This window comes from Trachurus japonicus, chromosome 21 (assembly GCF_045865225.1).
Source record: "Trachurus japonicus isolate A0001 chromosome 21, Traja_1.0".
Taxonomy (NCBI): domain Eukaryota; kingdom Metazoa; phylum Chordata; class Actinopteri; order Carangiformes; family Carangidae; genus Trachurus; species Trachurus japonicus.
In genome coordinates, this window is record NC_140927.1 from 31,660,179 (window position 1) to 31,677,649 (window position 17,471).

Here is a 17,471-nt window from a genome sequence, read left to right on the forward strand (position 1 = left end):
CTAGTCAAAAAATGTCATTTCTAGTCAAAACTAATCTCATTATACATAAAATCACATAAAAGTAGCTTGTTTTTAGACACTTTTTACTTCTTTCAAGCATCTTTTTTACTTGAATTAAGTAGAAAAATCTGAAAAATCTTATTACAAGCACAAAAACCTGCTTTCACTGGCAGATTTTTCTACTTATTTCAAGTGAAAATTAGTTTGAAACAAGTGAAAATGATCTAAAAACAAGTACATTTTTAGGTGATGAGTCTCATTTAAAGTGGAAAGAGGTTAGTTTTGACTAGAAATGAGACATTTTGACAAGAAATGAGACAAATATTCTCGGAAAGATTGTGAGTTTTTGCAGTGTGATGATGTCACACACATCCTTCTCCTTGAAGCTTGTTGAATTTTTCCAGTTTGGAAAATGATGAGTTTGAGACTTTCACCGTCCTGCAGCCTGTTGCAGTGAAATGAACATGAGCTCATGTTGTTAGAGGCTCGACAGTCAGATGAAGTGTCTATGTGTGTGTGTGTCTATGTGTGTGTGTGTGTGTGTGTGTGTCCAGATGTTTACTGTGCTCTTCCCATGAAATCACCGCTGGATCGAGGCCACGGCCTGATTGGCTGCAGGTGGAGGGGTGAACGATGCGAACGGCGAACCACAAAACAGAGAAATTCCAAGGAGGATAAAAAGGATCGTCGTCGTCCTCTAACCATAAATATTTCTATGAATGGAAAAGCGAGCGAGACACATAAGAGGAGCTGTGTCTGGTTTCCCATGTCCAAAATTGGAAATCGAGAGGCAAAATATTTGCTTTTATGTACACAAGATGTTGCGGGCGACAGTGCAGCAAGCGAGTCCAGTATAAACCGTTCAAGATGTGGGCTTTAAATCACCGAAACACACTACAAAAAGAGCCAGAGAGGAGATAATCTCTATATATATATACAAACCGGGTTATGTCATAATAATAACTCAAAGGAAAATACTTGTTTCTGTTTCTGCCTGCCTCCTCGGTTTCTCAAGGGTTCACTTTATTAAAAAAAAGCAGAATTTCTGAATGAGATGAGTTAAAAATAAAACCACAGGAGACAGGAGAAAGAAACAAATATTTTCCTTTATTTAAAAAAGCCAGAGCTGTACATGATGATGAGACAATGTGGTGGCGGTAGTGGTGGGTTTTTAGGATCTTATCTTTCCCCCCTCGTATGGGAAAAGTGAGGTAATGTGAGTAATGATGTCACAGCAGCCATTCATTCATTCATTCATTCATTCATTCATCCAGTCAGTAATTCATTAATCTAACATCTCAGAAGCAGCGAGGAGACTTCATGGAAGTTATTCTCTAAATAAAATAAAAATAATCAGTACATGAAGAAGTTGTTACACTGCAAAAACTCAAAATCTTTCCAAGAATATTTGTCTTATTTCTAGTCAAACAAATCTCATTATACTGTACGTAAAATCACATAAAAAGTAGCTTGTTTTAAGACACTTTTTACTTCTTTCAAGCATTTTTTTCACTTGAAATAAGTAGAAAAATCTGACAGTGGAGCAAGTTTTTCTTCCTTATTACAAGCACAAACAACTTGCTTTCACTGGCAGATTTTTCTACTTATTTCAAGTGAAAATTAGTTTGGAACTAGTGAAAATGATCTAAAAACAAGTTCATTTTTAGGTGATGAGTCTTATTTAAAGTGGAAAGAGGTTAGTTTAGACAAGAAATGAGACATTTTGACAAGAAATAAGACAAATATTCTTGGAAAGATTTTGAGTTTTTGCAGTGCACATGTATCATTATTGCTTTGCATTATTCATTAATGTATGTTTTTTTCCTTCTTTTTCCTATATTCACTGTATAATCTCTAACTTTTTTCCACGTATTTTTTCGTTATCATCTTATCATTTAATTATTATTCCTTATTTTCTTGTCTTTACTTGTAACAAATTTGGTTTTTGAATAATACGTTCTTCATGGGTGTATTGAATTGTATTGAATTATTGTTCATACTATTTTAAGTGATGTGTTTGTGCAAAATAAAAATAAAAATAAAAATAAAATAAAATAAAATAAAAAAGTGTCAAGAGCTTCACTCCTAACCAGAGGTAACACTTCCACCTACAGTACGACCACTTCCTGGTTCTGGGAAGGTCAGCAGTTCCCGTGGTAACATCAAGAGCTGTTTGCAACAGAGAAGAAACTTCAGAAGAGCAATTAAGGGGAAATTTAGAAGGAAGGGGAAAAAAATCCTAATGTGATTTGTTAGGTTTAATTTCAAGGGAGGAAGAAGAAGGAAGGAAGAAGGGAAAGAAGGAAGGGAAAAGGGAAGGAAAGAAAGATGGAGGGATATATAGGGAACAGATCAGGTCAATTGGATCAAAAGAGGAAGGAAGAAGAAGTAAGGACGAAGGGAAGGAAGAAAGGAAGAGAAAAAGGACTGTGGAAAGAAGAAAGGGAGAAAGGAAAGGAAGAAGGGAGGGTGCAGGAAGGGAACAAATTGGGTCAGAAAGGAAGGAAGAAGTAAGGACGAAGGGAAGGAAAGAAAGATGGAGGGAGGGAACAGATTCATTCAAGGAAGAAGGAAGGAAGGAAGGAAGGGAGGGAAAAAGGATTGTGGAAAGAAGGAAAGGAAAAGGGAAGTAGAGACAGATGGAGGGAGGGAACAGATTGGTTCAAGGAAGGAAGAAGGGAAATAAGGGAGGAAAGAAGGAAAGGAAAAGGGAAAGAAAGAAAGATGGAGGGAGGGAACAGATTCATTCAAGGAAGAAGGAAGGAAGGGAGGGAAAAAGGAAGGAAAGAAGGAATGATGGAGGAAGGGAACAGAAGGACAACAGAAGGGTTAAAGGGCAACTTCGTGTTTTTTTCAACCTGGGCCCTGTTTTCATATGTTTTTCTGTATACGTGAGTGTTGGATAATACTTTCATAGAGGTGGCTGCAGTATTGAGCCGTATTGAGCAATGAGTGTCCCACAACAAACTAGAAAGGAGAAATGAACGTCTGTCTCTACCTTTAGCACGTCTCTTCTTCTGACTGGCAGTAGTTTGCATCCATTTGTAGCACAGCTAACTGTTAGCCCTGACTTGTGAAAGCTGTGTGAAGAGCAGCCCAACATTGACATGACAACTCAGTCAGGTAACAGAATTCCCCACCGGTGTTTTGCCGCGAGTTATCGCGAGATTTCAGAACAAGATTTCTAGCGTGGTGAGATTTGGACACAGCTCACAACAAACAGCGACCTCCAGCTAAAGGTAGAGACGTACCAGTACGTTCATTTCTCCTTTCTAGTGTGTTGCTGGATAATCATTGTAACTATCTGAGCCTCAGTGTGAAATAAATGCAGGTTTATAGGGCGAACTAGAGCACTGGAAAAGAGAGTAGCGACACCACCATAGACTCCCGTGGTCACTTTATTCTCCCCCTAGTGGCAGGATGTGGGTATTGCAAATCCGCCCAAGAAACCCATTCACTCCAATGTATGTGTGTTGCCAACTTGCTTGTAAATTGATGAAAACTGCTGTGTTTTTGCTTTTAGGTGCCTTGGTCATATTAAGTGTAAGTGCTAATAATTTATTTATTTCAAAATTTAAATTGTACAACTGTTTTTTTTTTTTTTGGCCCGGCTATAAAAGATGACAACACTTAAAAACCATTACAAAATGTGACAAAATCAAACCCAAAACGTATTATGTTAAGTTTTTCCTCCAATTTTGATAAAAAAAAATAGAATTAATAAAAACACACGGAGCTGTTTACAGTACGTACCGGTCACACAGTGGACAAACACAGAAGGGGACGAGCGAACGCTTTACCGTTGCTAAGCAACCACCAGCTGTCAAAATAAATAACATAAAAAGCCTCGCATGGAAATAAAATAAAAGCCAGCAGCACAATAACTTGCTTGACCAAAACAAACAAACTAAAGAAAACACAGGCTTAAGTGGCAAACAGTTAGCTAACACAGTTGAATTTAGCGTGCAAACTGGTATGACACTTTAGTGGACTTATCTTTATCATTTAAAACAGCAAGCATTCGTGACACAACAATTAATGGCCACTATATGTTAATATTTATCTGTAAAAGGGTCCATGATGATGCTATTAACGTGGGTGATCTATAAATGTCCTTAAATTATTGAAAATACCGCACTTACTCATTCACCAACACTGCAGAGATGCCAGCTCTTGGGCGCATTTGCAATACCCATATCCCGCCACCAGGAGGCGTTTCCACTTGACCAATGCGTGTCGCTACTCTCTTTTCCAGTGCTCTAGGGCGAACTCAGAGCGTTAGCTGGGCTGCAGGCTGCCTGCCCGGCTCAATACTGGAGCCACCTCAATAAAAGTATTATCCATCACTCACGTATACAGAAAAACATGAAACATGAAATATGAAAACAGGGCCCAGGTTGAGAAAAACCAAAGTTGCCCTTTAAGGAGCTTTAACATAATGAAGTGAGAAGTCTCTGATTGATTTCCAATGATGGTCCTGTGTTCAGTCTCTCTGAGGGACAATTAGAGGAAACAACATCTGTCCTCGGTTAAACTCTGATGGACTCATCCATTATATATCCTGCTGAGCTGTCAAGTAATGTCCATTTCATCTATATATCCGTTACTCCAACCTCTTTCTGTGTGTTCGGTGTGTGTTCAGTGTGTGTGTGTTAGGGATGCACATGATTAACCGTTTAACCGTTAACCGATAACAAGAACTTTGACCGATTAATACTATCGGTTATTTTTTTATTTTATTATTAGGTCCTTATGTCGTCAACTCATGGGGACGTGTCGACACGTGCAGATTTCCACGTGCCTTCAGTCATATTTCACAGCAAAAAGTTCCACAGGAGGACTGACAGTATGTGCACACTGCAAAAACTCAAAATCTTACCAAGAATATTTGTCTTATTTCTAGTCAAAATGTCATTTCTAGTCAAAACTAATCTAATTCTACTTAAAATAAGACTCGTCACATTAAAAAGTAGCTTGTTTTTAGACACTTTTTACTTCTTTCAAGCTAATTTTCACTAGAAATAATGTGATAATGGGGCAAGTTTTTCTTTCTTATTACCAGCACAAAAAACCTGCTTTCACTGGCAGATTTTTCTACTTATTTCAAGTGAAAATGAGTTTGAAACAAGTGAAAATGATCTAAAAACAAGTTAAATTTTAGGTGATGAGTCTTATTTAAAGTGGAAAGAGATTAGTTTTGACTAGAAATGAGACATTTGGACAAGAAATAAGACAAATATTCTTGGAAAGATTTTGAGTTTTTACAGTGCAGCAGCCCCCATGAAGGAAGGTCAGACAATAAATGTAGCCTACACGGACATAGATGTGCATCACCTGTAACTACGGCGCTGTGTGTGTGTTTAGTGTGTGTGTTCGGTGTGTGTGTGTGTGTGTCCCTAGCAGCGCCCCCTGCAGCCTTACTCCGTGGCCAGGTGGACCGAGCTGGGTTTGGCCCCGATGGGAATGCCGTGTTTGTGCAGCGCCTCGATCAGAACCTCCCTGGCGTCTTTGTTGTACGAGTCGAAGTCGAAGACGTTCCGCACCACGTTCGCCAAACCCTCGTCTGGGAATTTCTGTCGGGGAGGGAGAGGAGAGGGAGGAGGGGGAGGAAAAAAGAGGAGGGGAGGGGGAGAAAGAAAAGGAAGATGAGTTTCTTCTTATCTTCTAATGGATCAGCTTTTCAAAATAAAATAAATCTTGTGGATTGTGTGAACGTGAGGGTACAGTAACACTTTACTTGACGTCTATCTCTATAACGCATTATAACCAGACTTATGAGTTATAATGCAGTTATATATAACTATAATTATAAATTATAAACAATAATTATAACACACTATAAAGCATTTTATCTTGACTTATAAGGTCAGGTATTATAATACGTTATAATTGTTAGTAACTGGCTGACAATGCCCACATTTATAATGCATTATAAATAGTTATAATGTGTTATAATTGGCTTATAAACATGTATAACTATCATTATAAACACTCATAATTAAAAATATATAGTTATAATGCTCTATAATGTGTTATAAAGTCTTATAAGTGTTTATAATGATAGTTATACATGTTTATAAACCAATTATAACACATTATAACTATATGTTATTAACAAGCTGACAATGCCCACATTAATAATACATTATAAATAGTTATGTGTTATAACTGGCTTATTAACATGTATAACTATCATTATAAACACTCATAAGACTTTATAACACATTATAGAGCATAGAGCAACTACATTTTTTTATTATGAGTGTTTATAATGATGGTTATACATGTTTATAAGCCAGTTATAACACATTATAACTATTTATAATACATTATAAATGTGGGCATTATAATGCCTGACCTTATAAGTCATGATAAAATTCTTTATAGTGTTATAAAGCATTATGATAATTTATGAGTGTTTATTATACAGTGATAACTGCATTATAACTCATTATAAGTATGGTTATAATGTGTTATACAGATAAGCATCAAGTAAAGTGTTACCAAAGTGAGTGAGGCAGATTCTTCAGATTTTAAGATTTCATTTGATATTATAATATCTAAAACATTTTATTGATTTGCTTTGTTCCTCCTCTCCAAATGTTGAACATATGATCGTTGTTTTTTTCTGGTTTTGTGCTGCTTACTGCCATGTGTTCATTTTGATTATGAGGGTATGAAGGTTAATTTATTGTCATTCTAAACAGGCTTTCTCATGTGTCACTAGGTCCCAGCTGTGTGATAAAGGAACAGGAACAAAAAAACAGTGAATAATAAGAAAAGAAAAACTTTTCCATGTGTCTTGGACAGTATGACTGTCTGGATGAAAAGATACGTTCATAAAAACTTCTTTTGAATGATAAAAACATGTTTTGCAGCTCACACACTGAGAACCACCGGACTAACGAAGAGATAATCACACTCCTCATTATGTGTAATTACACACACACGTCACATGTGGCTATGAGGCCGTTTTGAAAAATGAAAATCCATGTGGTCAAAAAGAAAAAAAGTTGTTTCAAAAAACTGTCTAAGCAGCTCTGAAGCAAATAACAAGAAATTGGCAAAAAAAAAAAAAAAATCCATCTCGCCTTCCTTTAATAACTGGAAATGAACTGTAAATAATATTCTGGAAATGTGAAAAATTACATCTAGAATTAGAAATGAAGAACCAGAATGTCTGAAAAGATGGATGAAGTGGATTGATTATATAAATAATTAAAACTGAAGAGTTTCAGCCCTGAAGAAATGTTTACTAGATCTCCGAAGAGAATAACTTGTATATAAATGTGGGCTTGCACGTGTATGTATACTGTATATATGTTCTATCTTATGCCTTTTTTTCTCTCTCTACTGTCTTTGTCACACCTCTTTTCCCCCCTTTATTATTATTCTTTTTTTTTATGTTTTTCACTATAAATTGCATACATTTTGTAGGAATGCTCCAATGGCAAAAAGATGTGTATTAGAACTAACGACTTGTGCAATCCTGCAATAAAGTATATAAAAAAAAAAAACTGTATGATGAAGAAAGACGTAAAGAGGAGAACAGAACTGATCTGATATCAGCTGGTGATCGAGTTATTATCAATACTCACTGTTTCACCACAAAATAACTGATCTGAGTTCAGTCAGTGTTCACAAATCAATATTTCATGCTGCAAACTCATATTTCAGGCTCTATTTTTCCCCCCTGCACAATATTTTCTTGCTTTTAATTGTTTGTTTAATGTTTCTAAATTTTACTATTTTCGGTTTTATATTAATTTTTTTAAATTGTATGTTTTTATGTTGTTGGTTTTTTCCCTGTTTCCACTTATCACTGTTGCATGTTTTGATTTTACAGTATGTAAAGCGCATCGAGTTGGTGTGAAATGTTCTGTATAAATGAAGCTGCCTTGCCTTCATTACCCCCGTCATCATCATCATCACTAAACATTACAGTGAACGACCCCACAAGCATCCAGTCGACATATAAACTGATACACTGCAAAAACTCAAAATCTTTCCAAGAATATTTGTCTTATTTCTTGTCAAAATGTCTCATTTCTAGTCAAAACTAATCTCTTTCCACTTTAAATAAGACTCATCACCTATAAATGAACTTGTTTTTAGATCATTTTCACTTGTTTCAAACTAATTTTCACTTGAAATAAGTAGAAAAATCTGCCAGTGAAAGGAAGTTTTGCTCCACTATCAGATTTTTCTACTTATTTCAAGTGAAAATCTGCTTGAAAGAAGTAAAAAGTGTCTAAAAACAAGCTGCTTTTTAATGTGATGAGTCTTATTTTAAGTAGAATGAGATTAGTTTTGACTAGAAATGAGACATTTTGACAAGAAATAAGACACATATTCTTTTTGCAGTGTACATAACAATACAAATCAATGCCCCAGCTGTTATTGATCAGGACTCCTGCGTCCGTGCCACTCGTCCACTGGTGTGTCAGTAATGGTGCTGCTGGTGATTAATGTCCTGAGTGGGCGGCCACTCGGCCAGTGGGGAAATCAAACGTAAGGGCTCGTCGTCCCTGAGCGAAGGGTTATTATTGATCCTATTGATCAGGATTTCACTGTTATTCTGTCGTCCTGCTGGTTTCATCTTCATCTGTGAAGGATCTATTCAGAAGATTCATCTCACATTCATACAACAGATACAGATATGCACCACTATTTACAAAGTATTCTCTTCTACCAATTCACAAACCGAATACACTGCAAAAACTCAAACTCTTACCAAGAACATTTGTCTTATTTCTAGTCGAAACAATCTCATTTTACCTAAAATAAGACTCATCACATAAAAAGCATCTTGTTTTTAGACACTTTTTACTTCTTTCAAGTCTATTTTCACATGAAATAAGTAGAAAAATCTGATAGTGGAGCAAGTTTTTCTTTCTTATTACAAGCACAAAAAAACTTGCTTTCATTGGCAGATTTTTCTACTTATTTCAAGTGAAAATTAGTTTGAAACAAGTGAAAATGATCTAAAAACAAGTTCATTTTTAGGTGACGAGTATTGTTATGTACACTGCAAAAAGAATATTTGTCTTATATCTAGTAAAAATATAATTTCTAGTCAAAACAAATCTCATTATACTTAAAATAAGACTCATCACATTAAAAAGTAGCTTGTTTTTAGACACTTTTTACTTCTTTCAAGCTAATTTTCACTTGAAATAAGTAGAAAAATCTGATAGTGGAGCAAAACTTCCTTTCACTGGCAGATTTTTCTACTTATTTCAAGTGAAAATTTGTTTGAAACAAGTGAAAATGATCTAAAACAAGTTAATTTTTAGGTGACGAGTCATATTTTAAGTGGAAAGAGATTAGTTTTGACTAGAAATGAGACATTTTGACAAGAAATAAGACAAATATTCTTGGAAAGATTTTGAGTTTTTGCAGTGTACCTATCAGATTTGTTTGTTTATTCACAAGTTTATTTACAGAAACCAAGATCTCCCTGTCACTTTTCACTTATAATGTAGCTGCATTCTCACCGTACTAGACACAGTAATAATCTATAACTCTATATTTACCCTTCACCCACACATCTCACCATCAGTGTAACATGTCCTATAGAGGTCCTATGTTTTGTATGTAAGATCCATATCTTTTATTCACTCTTTGAAAAGCAGCTAAAAATACATCTTCACTTCTCTTGAATTCCCCGCTCTCTCCATATCCCACATCTTTACTCTGTTTCTTCTTATGATGAATTTTTTGTACCTTATTTCCATTGTCTCTATTTGTTACTGATCACTTTGTCCTCTATTTCCTAATTTTTGCTCATATAACGTTGATTATGTATGCACTTTATCTCCTTTTTTTTCTTCTCTATGTTTATGTGTTAGCCATAGAAATTTGTTTTGTTGTAATTAGTGACAGGGGTGGAACTTAACACTTTTAAATCCAGGTTAGAAACATTTCTCTTTTCATGTGCTTATAGATGAGCTCTTTTTAATAACTTTAAATTGTATGTATTTTCTTTTTGTTTACTTTTTTATTCTTCTTTGCTCCTGCTTTTTAACTCTGTGTTTTTTGTTTTTATGCTGTTTTATGCTTTCTTTAAAAAAAAAAAAAAAAAAAAAAAGTTTTGTCTTTATGTAAAGCACATTGAGTTGCCTTGGTATGAAATGCGCTATATATAAATAAAGATGCCATACCTTCACTGCAAAAACTCAAACTCTTACCAAGAACATTTGTCTTCTTTCTTGTCAAAATGTTTAATTTCTAGTCAAAACTAACCTCTTTCCACTTAAAATAAGACTCATCACCTAAAAATTAACTTGTTTTTAGATCATTTCACTTGTTTCAAACTAATTTTCACTTAAAATAAGTAGAAAAATCTGCCAGTGAAAGGAAGTTCTTTGTGCTTGTAATAAGAAAGAAAAACTTGTTCCACTGTCAGATTTTTCTACTTATTTTAAGTGAAAATCTGCTTGAAAGAAGTAAAAAGTGTCTAAAAATAAGCTGCTTTTTATGTGATGAGTCTTATTTTAAGTAGAATGAGATTGTTTTGACCAGAAATTAGACATTTTGACTAGAAATAAGACAAATATTCTTGGTAAGATTTTGAGTTTTTGCAGTGTTGCCTTGCCTTATGTACAAGCCAATCGGCTTCGTTCCCTCCTTGCACCATCGAATATAATGTGTGCTACATAAATACATAATAAACCTAAATCTCTACAGAAACATGGCAATGTTTAAACCCTGATGTTTGATCTAAAGTAAAATAATGGTTCTGTTACAGCTCTTGTCCAGTTTAATCAGGACCAGGACCAGTGTGTGTGTTTCCTCTCTGCATTATTAAAGCGTCAGTCAGAGCAGGAATGAGGTCACATCACATCGTCTTTATAAATTATTGATGAAAAATCGTCTGAGAGACACAAAAAAAAAAAAGCTAAAGCTACAGAGTGTTTTCCAGAGCAGACCTGTTATGTGTGACTTGCCCCCTTATTCATGTTCTCTCTTGGCTCCTAAAGTCAACACCAGAAGCTGCAGTCTCAGGCACGATAGATTGATAATGTACGCTGTTCCTCATACTCGTAGCACTTTATTACACTGTATTATATTTGGTTTCGTTGTGTTCTCAACTCATTCTAGCACAACTCCATTAAGAAACCCTGCTTTGGTCTTTGCATTGTTGCATCTTCATCCATTTTATCCATTATAAATAGTCCATCTCACCTAAATCTATTAAATTGCACTACACTTCTTGTTTCTGTTTTTGTTTTATAATAGTGTCATGTTAATTGTCTTTCTTTGTAGTTTTTATGTCTGTTGGTTTCTGTTGGATACATGTGTTTGTTGTATGTGTTTTTTCCTGTTTTATGAATTATGTTGTTATGTCCTTTGTGTTAATTTTAATGTCTTTTAACACCTTGCCAGGAGGACTACACTGCAAAAACTCAAAATCTTTCCAAGAATATTTGTCTTATTTCTTGTCAAAATGTCTCGTTTCTAGTCAAAACTAATCTCTTTTCATTTAAAATGAGACTTGTCACCTAAAAAATAACTTGTTTTTAGATCTTTTCACTTGTTTCAAACAAATTTTTACTTGAAATAAGTAGAAAAATCTGCCAGTGAAAGCAAGTTTTTTGTGCTTGTAATGAGAAAGAAAAACTTGCTCCACTATCAGATTTTTCTACTTATTTCAAATGAAAATCTGCTTGAAAGAAGTAAAAAGTGTCTAAAAACAAGCTACTTTTAATGTGATGAGTCTTATTTTAGGTAGAATGACATTGTTTTTACTAGAAATAAGACAAATATTCCTGGTAAGATTTTGAGTTTTTGCAGTGTACAGTTGGAAACTAGCCGTTGGCTAACACTGGCACCTTTACATTTTATTATGTTCATTAATGTGCATTGTCCTCCTTAAATAATGGGTTAAATTAATTTTAAAAAAATCCTGGTTAAATAAAGGTTAAAGGGACAACGAGGAGTTTCTATTTGGTTATTTAAAAGTCTCACGTTAATGTGGATGAATCTACGCTACCCACACTTGTTAATGGGCACATTTTAGATAAATATATCATTTTGTTAGTACATTATTAGTACATTTACTGCTTTTAAATCGAAGATAAAATCATGGCTTAAATCTGCTCAATCATGCACCCACCAATTTAAAATCAAACATCAGTTCACCATCATTCACTCACCATTTTAGTGTTGTATCTTAACATTGTTTTGTTGTGTCTTACATTGCATTTTATTCTTGCTGTTGTGTTGTGCTGTGTTGTATTGTGTGTACTTTGTTATTGTTGTTGTTTGAAAGGCTGCTTGTGTGATGATGTTTTTATATTTGTATGTGCTTTTGTTTTAGATTCATGTTATTTGTTCCTGCTCAGGGACTACAGATGAAATTTAGCTGATAGCTAATTCTGGTACGGCTGAGAGCCATGCACTGTCCCTGTTAAATAAACGATTAAATTAAATTAATTAAAATTGTCTCTATGGTTATTAAAAGCCGAGCTGCTCCTCGTCCTCTGACCTGCAGGTGTTTGACGATGTTGACGACCTCGCGGGTGGAGTAGGGGTATGTGATGGTGCCCTGGTCGGCCATGGAGCGCAGCTCTCCGAAGGCCGCCACCAGCTTCTGCAGCGTGGCGTCGGGCACGTCGGGGCCGTACTGCTTGAGCATGGCCAGCTCGGCCTGAGGCCTGGGGTTGTCCACGGCGTGGCAGCTGAAGATATCTCCTGCTCAGAGGACGACAGAGACACAGTCAGTCACACTCAGTCCAGTCATTCTATGGAAAAATAAGGTTCAACAAACTGCAACAGAAGCAAACTCAACTGGTTTTGTATCCTCAACATGTCCTGAGTGAGGGAAAAAAGCCTCTGAGAATCCCATCAGGGGAAAGTTTAGAAAAAGACCCAAATATAGCCCATTTATACGCCTATTAATAATTCTTCTCACATGAATAGGGTTAAATTCTTAATCTTTAGATATCTCCATGAAAATTACTGAGTTGATCACTTACATTATGACAAACAAAAAATGTATTACAAGTGTTTTGAAATGATTTGTTAACGTGAGGAAAATTGCATAAATTTGCATAAATTCCACTGTTTTGACGGCACATGTATATACAGCGGGGAAAATAAGTATTGAACACGTCAACATTTTTCTCAGAAAATATATTTCTAATAGAGCTATTGACATGAAATTTTCACCAGATGTCGGCATCAACCCAAGTAATGCACATATACAGTTGTTTCAAAGAAAACAATAAGTAATGCACTCAACCACCATGGCCTCCATGTCTTGCATGGTGTGTGTGCATGGAGGCCATGGCGGTTGAGTGCATTACTTATTGTTTTCTTTGAAACAACTGTACCTGCTGATTCCAGGTCTGTCTGCAGCTCTCCACCAGTGTCCTGGACTGTTAGGGAACCCTTCTGATTATTGTTTTGACTCTTCTGTCTGAAATCTTGCGAGGAGCACCTGGCCGTGGCCGGTTTATGGCGATGCCTTGTTCTTTCAACTTCTGGATGAGGCCCCAATGGTGCTCACTGGAACTTTCAGAAGTTTAGAAATGTGCCTGTAACCAATACCTCCAGTGTGTTTTGCAATAATAAGGTTGCGTAGGTCTTTAGACAGCTCTTAGACAGCTCTTTGCTATTACCCATCATACAATACTTCTTGTCTGACACCTTGGTGGTGAGAAACCTTTTTAAAAGGCATCAATCAGGACTAAACCAGCAGATATTACTTTGCACTGATAGGAGACAGGATTACATTCTAAATACTGACAAACTCCAGCTGCTTTCTTGGCTTTCCATACCTTTTTGCCCCTCCTTTTCTTCATGTGTTCAATACTTATTCCCTGTGTCATTTCACTTTATTACACATAACTTAATTTATGGACATTAATGTTCGGATTTCTTTGTATGTGTGCATTACTTGGGTTGATGCCGACATCTGGTGAAAATTTCATGTCAATAGCTCTATTAGAAATATATTTTCTGAGAAAAATGTTGACGTGTTCAATACTTATTTTCGCCGCTGTATATAAAGGTGCTGTGGTGGTACCAGCATCGGTCAACCGACAAGAAACCATTTTAAATTTCAAGATGACTGCAATTTTTCAAGATTTTTCGTTTTACACGGCAGCCTAAGCGCCCTAGCTCATTAAAGCTACAGTTGTTGACGAAAGTGAAAGGTAAAAGGTAAAGGTACTTTATTTGTCACATACTGTATACAGCTAGTGCAGTGAAAGTAAACTCTGTGACTTGGTCTGAAATTTCCAGACAATACACAGGTCCCTTTATGAACCTCTGGAGTCAACTCATTCCAGTTTTCATGCTGGTACCACCACAGCACCTTTATACAGTATATACATGTGCCGTCAAAACGGTGGAATTTATGCAAATCTATGCAAATTTGTTCATGTTAAAGGGACAACGAGGAGTTTTGGAAAGCAAAGTGTTTTCATACTACATTTCCCATGAGCCTCCACGCACCGTGAAATTCTTTGACCGGTGCAAGACAGACTCATGTTTTCAATCATCAAGAATTAAAGTCAGAGGTTGGAAGACGATCACATACCGTCGTAGTTCCCACCATAAACGGAGATTCGGTGGCGTTATTCTCATGACTCGCCGGGCAGCGTCCGCGAAACCGAAAGTAAGGAAATGCTGGTCGGCTCGCCCAGCATTTCCACCACTAATAATAACAAAATAAATAGAAACTCCTCGTTTTCCCTTTAACAAAGAATTTCAAAAAACTTGAAATACATTTTTTGTTTGTCTTAATGTAAGTAATCATCTCAGTAATTTTCATGGAGATATCTAAAGGTTAAAAATATACAAATGGGCTATATTTTGGTCTTTTTCTAAACTTTCCCCTAATGGGATTCTTCGGGGCTTTTTTTCCCTCACTCAGGACATGTTGAGGATACAAAACCAGTTGAGTTTGCTTCTGTTGCAATTTTTTGTTCAACGCTGACCCCTTTTTTTGGCTTAAAATGACTGGACTAACTGTCCGACAGGTGTTCAGACAGACAACAACACAACCTTCAGTACAGACACAACAACAACAACAGCAGCACCTGCAGCCGTTTAAAGCTGCAGATGTGCAGCATCTTCACTTCACAAACACAAACCCACTCAGATTCCAGGACTAAGTGTGTTTGTGCATTAAAACCTTCAGAGGAATTTGTGCTTTATGAGCCGGGACCTGGTCTGGGCTGCAGCAACCAGCAGCTGGGAGGTCACGGGACAAACAGGAAGAGATTTAAGACTAAATACACTGCAAAAACTCAAAATCATTCGTCTTCAGGACAGAGGTTCGGGTCTGGGCCCCTATTATTATTATGTCATGGTTCATTAGGAAATACATTTCATATCAATCTTATCTGTTCACAGCAAAAACTCAAAATCTTTCCAAGAATATTTGTCTTATTTCTTGTCAAAATGTCTCATTTCTAGTCAAAACTAATCTCTTTCCACTTTAAATAAGACTCATCACCTAAAAATGAACTTGTTTTTAGATCATTTTCACTTGTTTCAAACTAATTTTCAATTGAAATAAGTAGAAAAATCTGCCAGTGAAAGCAAGTTTCATGTGCTTGTAATAAGAAAGAAAACCTTGCTCCACTGTCAGATTTTTCTACTTATTTCAAGTGGAAAATTTGCTTGAAAAAAGTAAAAAGTGTCTAAAAACAAGCTGCTTTTAAAAATGTGATGAGTCTTATTTTATGTATAATTAGATTCATTTTGACTAGAAATTACATTTTGACTAGAAATAAGACAAATATTCTTGGTAAGATTTAGAATTTTTGCAGTGTTAGGCTCATCTTTTCTATCGCCTGCAGTTAAAACATCATTCATCATGTCACAGACGAGTGTCGGCCTGTCGCTCTGCACCGCGGAGCTGCAGCTGGTTCAAAACCATGTGCAACAAGAAGACATCGCTGTTGCAAAACTGCACTAATAAAAGTAGGAACAGAAGTTTTTATCCACAGGCTGTCGGGCTCCTAGATCAAAACCTCTGTAACCCAAAGCATTTTGCATTTCAGGCCTATTTGATTAAGCACTCTTAAAGGGATAGTTCAACATTTTTGGCAAATTGGCCCATTGCCATAACCCCTATAGTCATAGCAGTAGGTTCGTTACCTTTAATTGTCGGTGCAAGCTATTTTTAGAACGGCGGAGCAGAGCCGTGAGCTGCTCAGAGCTACGCTACGGAGGCTAATGGGATTTCTTGGTTTCCCCTCATCAAACTCATCAAATACACAATCCAACAACTCCACAACACTCTGGTGGACAAGTTGTGACCTGCACATTCACCACGCTATGAGATAATAACACAACGTTACCAGACAGAGTTGTTTTAGTGGGAAATGCAGAGACTGTTGATGAAAAACTGTCCCTGAAGGCAACGTGCATCAGTGGTTTTGCATGAATTTCCCTCTAAAACAACTCTGTGTGGTAACGTTGTGTTATTATCTCATAGCGTGGTGAATGTGCAGGTCACAACTTGTCCACCAGAGCGTTGTGGAGTTGTTGGGTTGTGTATTTGATGAGTTTGAAACCAAGAAATCCCATAATGAGCCTCCGTAGCGTAGCTCTGAGCAGCTCACGGCTCTGCTCCGCCGTTCTAAAAACAGCTTGCACCGACAATTAAAGGTAACGAACCTACTGCTATGACTATAGGGATTATGGCAATGGGCCAATTTGACAAAATGTTGAACTATCACTTTAAAGCTTGAGTGTGTTTTTATGTACCTGCCATCTCTTTTATCTATCTATCTATCTATCTATCTATCTATCTATCTATCTATCTATCTATCTATCTATCTATCTATCTATCTATATCTATTTAGTATATTTCTTAATTTTTACGACTCGGGGGACAGCACAGTCTTGTTTTAAGTGAACTCTATGACCATGCATGTGACTAATAAAGCATCTTGAATCTTGAATCTTTTAAGTTTTTGGGATGGATTCTTGTCGCTGGCTTTGCACAAGAGGAGTCTGGTGTTATTCCCGGTGTCTTTGCATGGAAAAGCTGCAGAAACACTGACTTTAGTACATGAGGATCATCGTTACAGGACGTCAGAGTGACCCACAGTAACCCACATCCCCCTCCACATTCCCTCTGCAGGACGGAGCAGCAGTTTAGTTTGTTTAGACGTGTTGTGTGTTTGGCTCGGGGAGTTGTTGGAGGAGATGAGGAGTGTTTCTACCAGGCATGAAGACACATGTCTCTGGTTACTGCTGTGAAACAACGTCTGAGAATGAGAACAACTTTCTACTCCTGATTCATAACAACTGCTAGAGATGATTTCATTACAGTCTTCTAATGGAGCAGCTTTTCAAAATAAAAGAAATGAGGCAGATTCTTCTGATTTGAAGACCAATCTCATTTTATATCATAATATTCTAAAACTTTTTAAAAGTGTATCTATTATAATTACATTTTTCATTACATTTTTATTACTTCGTTCCTCTTTCCTACTGTAGGTCTT

The 17,471-nt window shown here is 36.3% G+C and overlaps 1 protein-coding gene across 1 annotated transcript in view; it reads right to left on the reverse strand.

Moving 5' to 3' along the window:
- The window catches only part of vwa8 (von Willebrand factor A domain containing 8), a 150,854-nt gene that overhangs the window by 63,857 nt on the left and 69,526 nt on the right, over nucleotides 1–17,471 (reverse strand). Inside the window, exons 25-26 of the mRNA XM_085766068.1 lie at nucleotides 12,491–12,696; nucleotides 5,422–5,573 (exon numbers count right to left, since the gene is read on the reverse strand). Coding sequence (XP_085622194.1) covers nucleotides 5,422–5,573; nucleotides 12,491–12,696 — 358 coding nt within the window. The remainder of the gene's footprint in view (nucleotides 1–5,421; nucleotides 5,574–12,490; nucleotides 12,697–17,471) is intronic.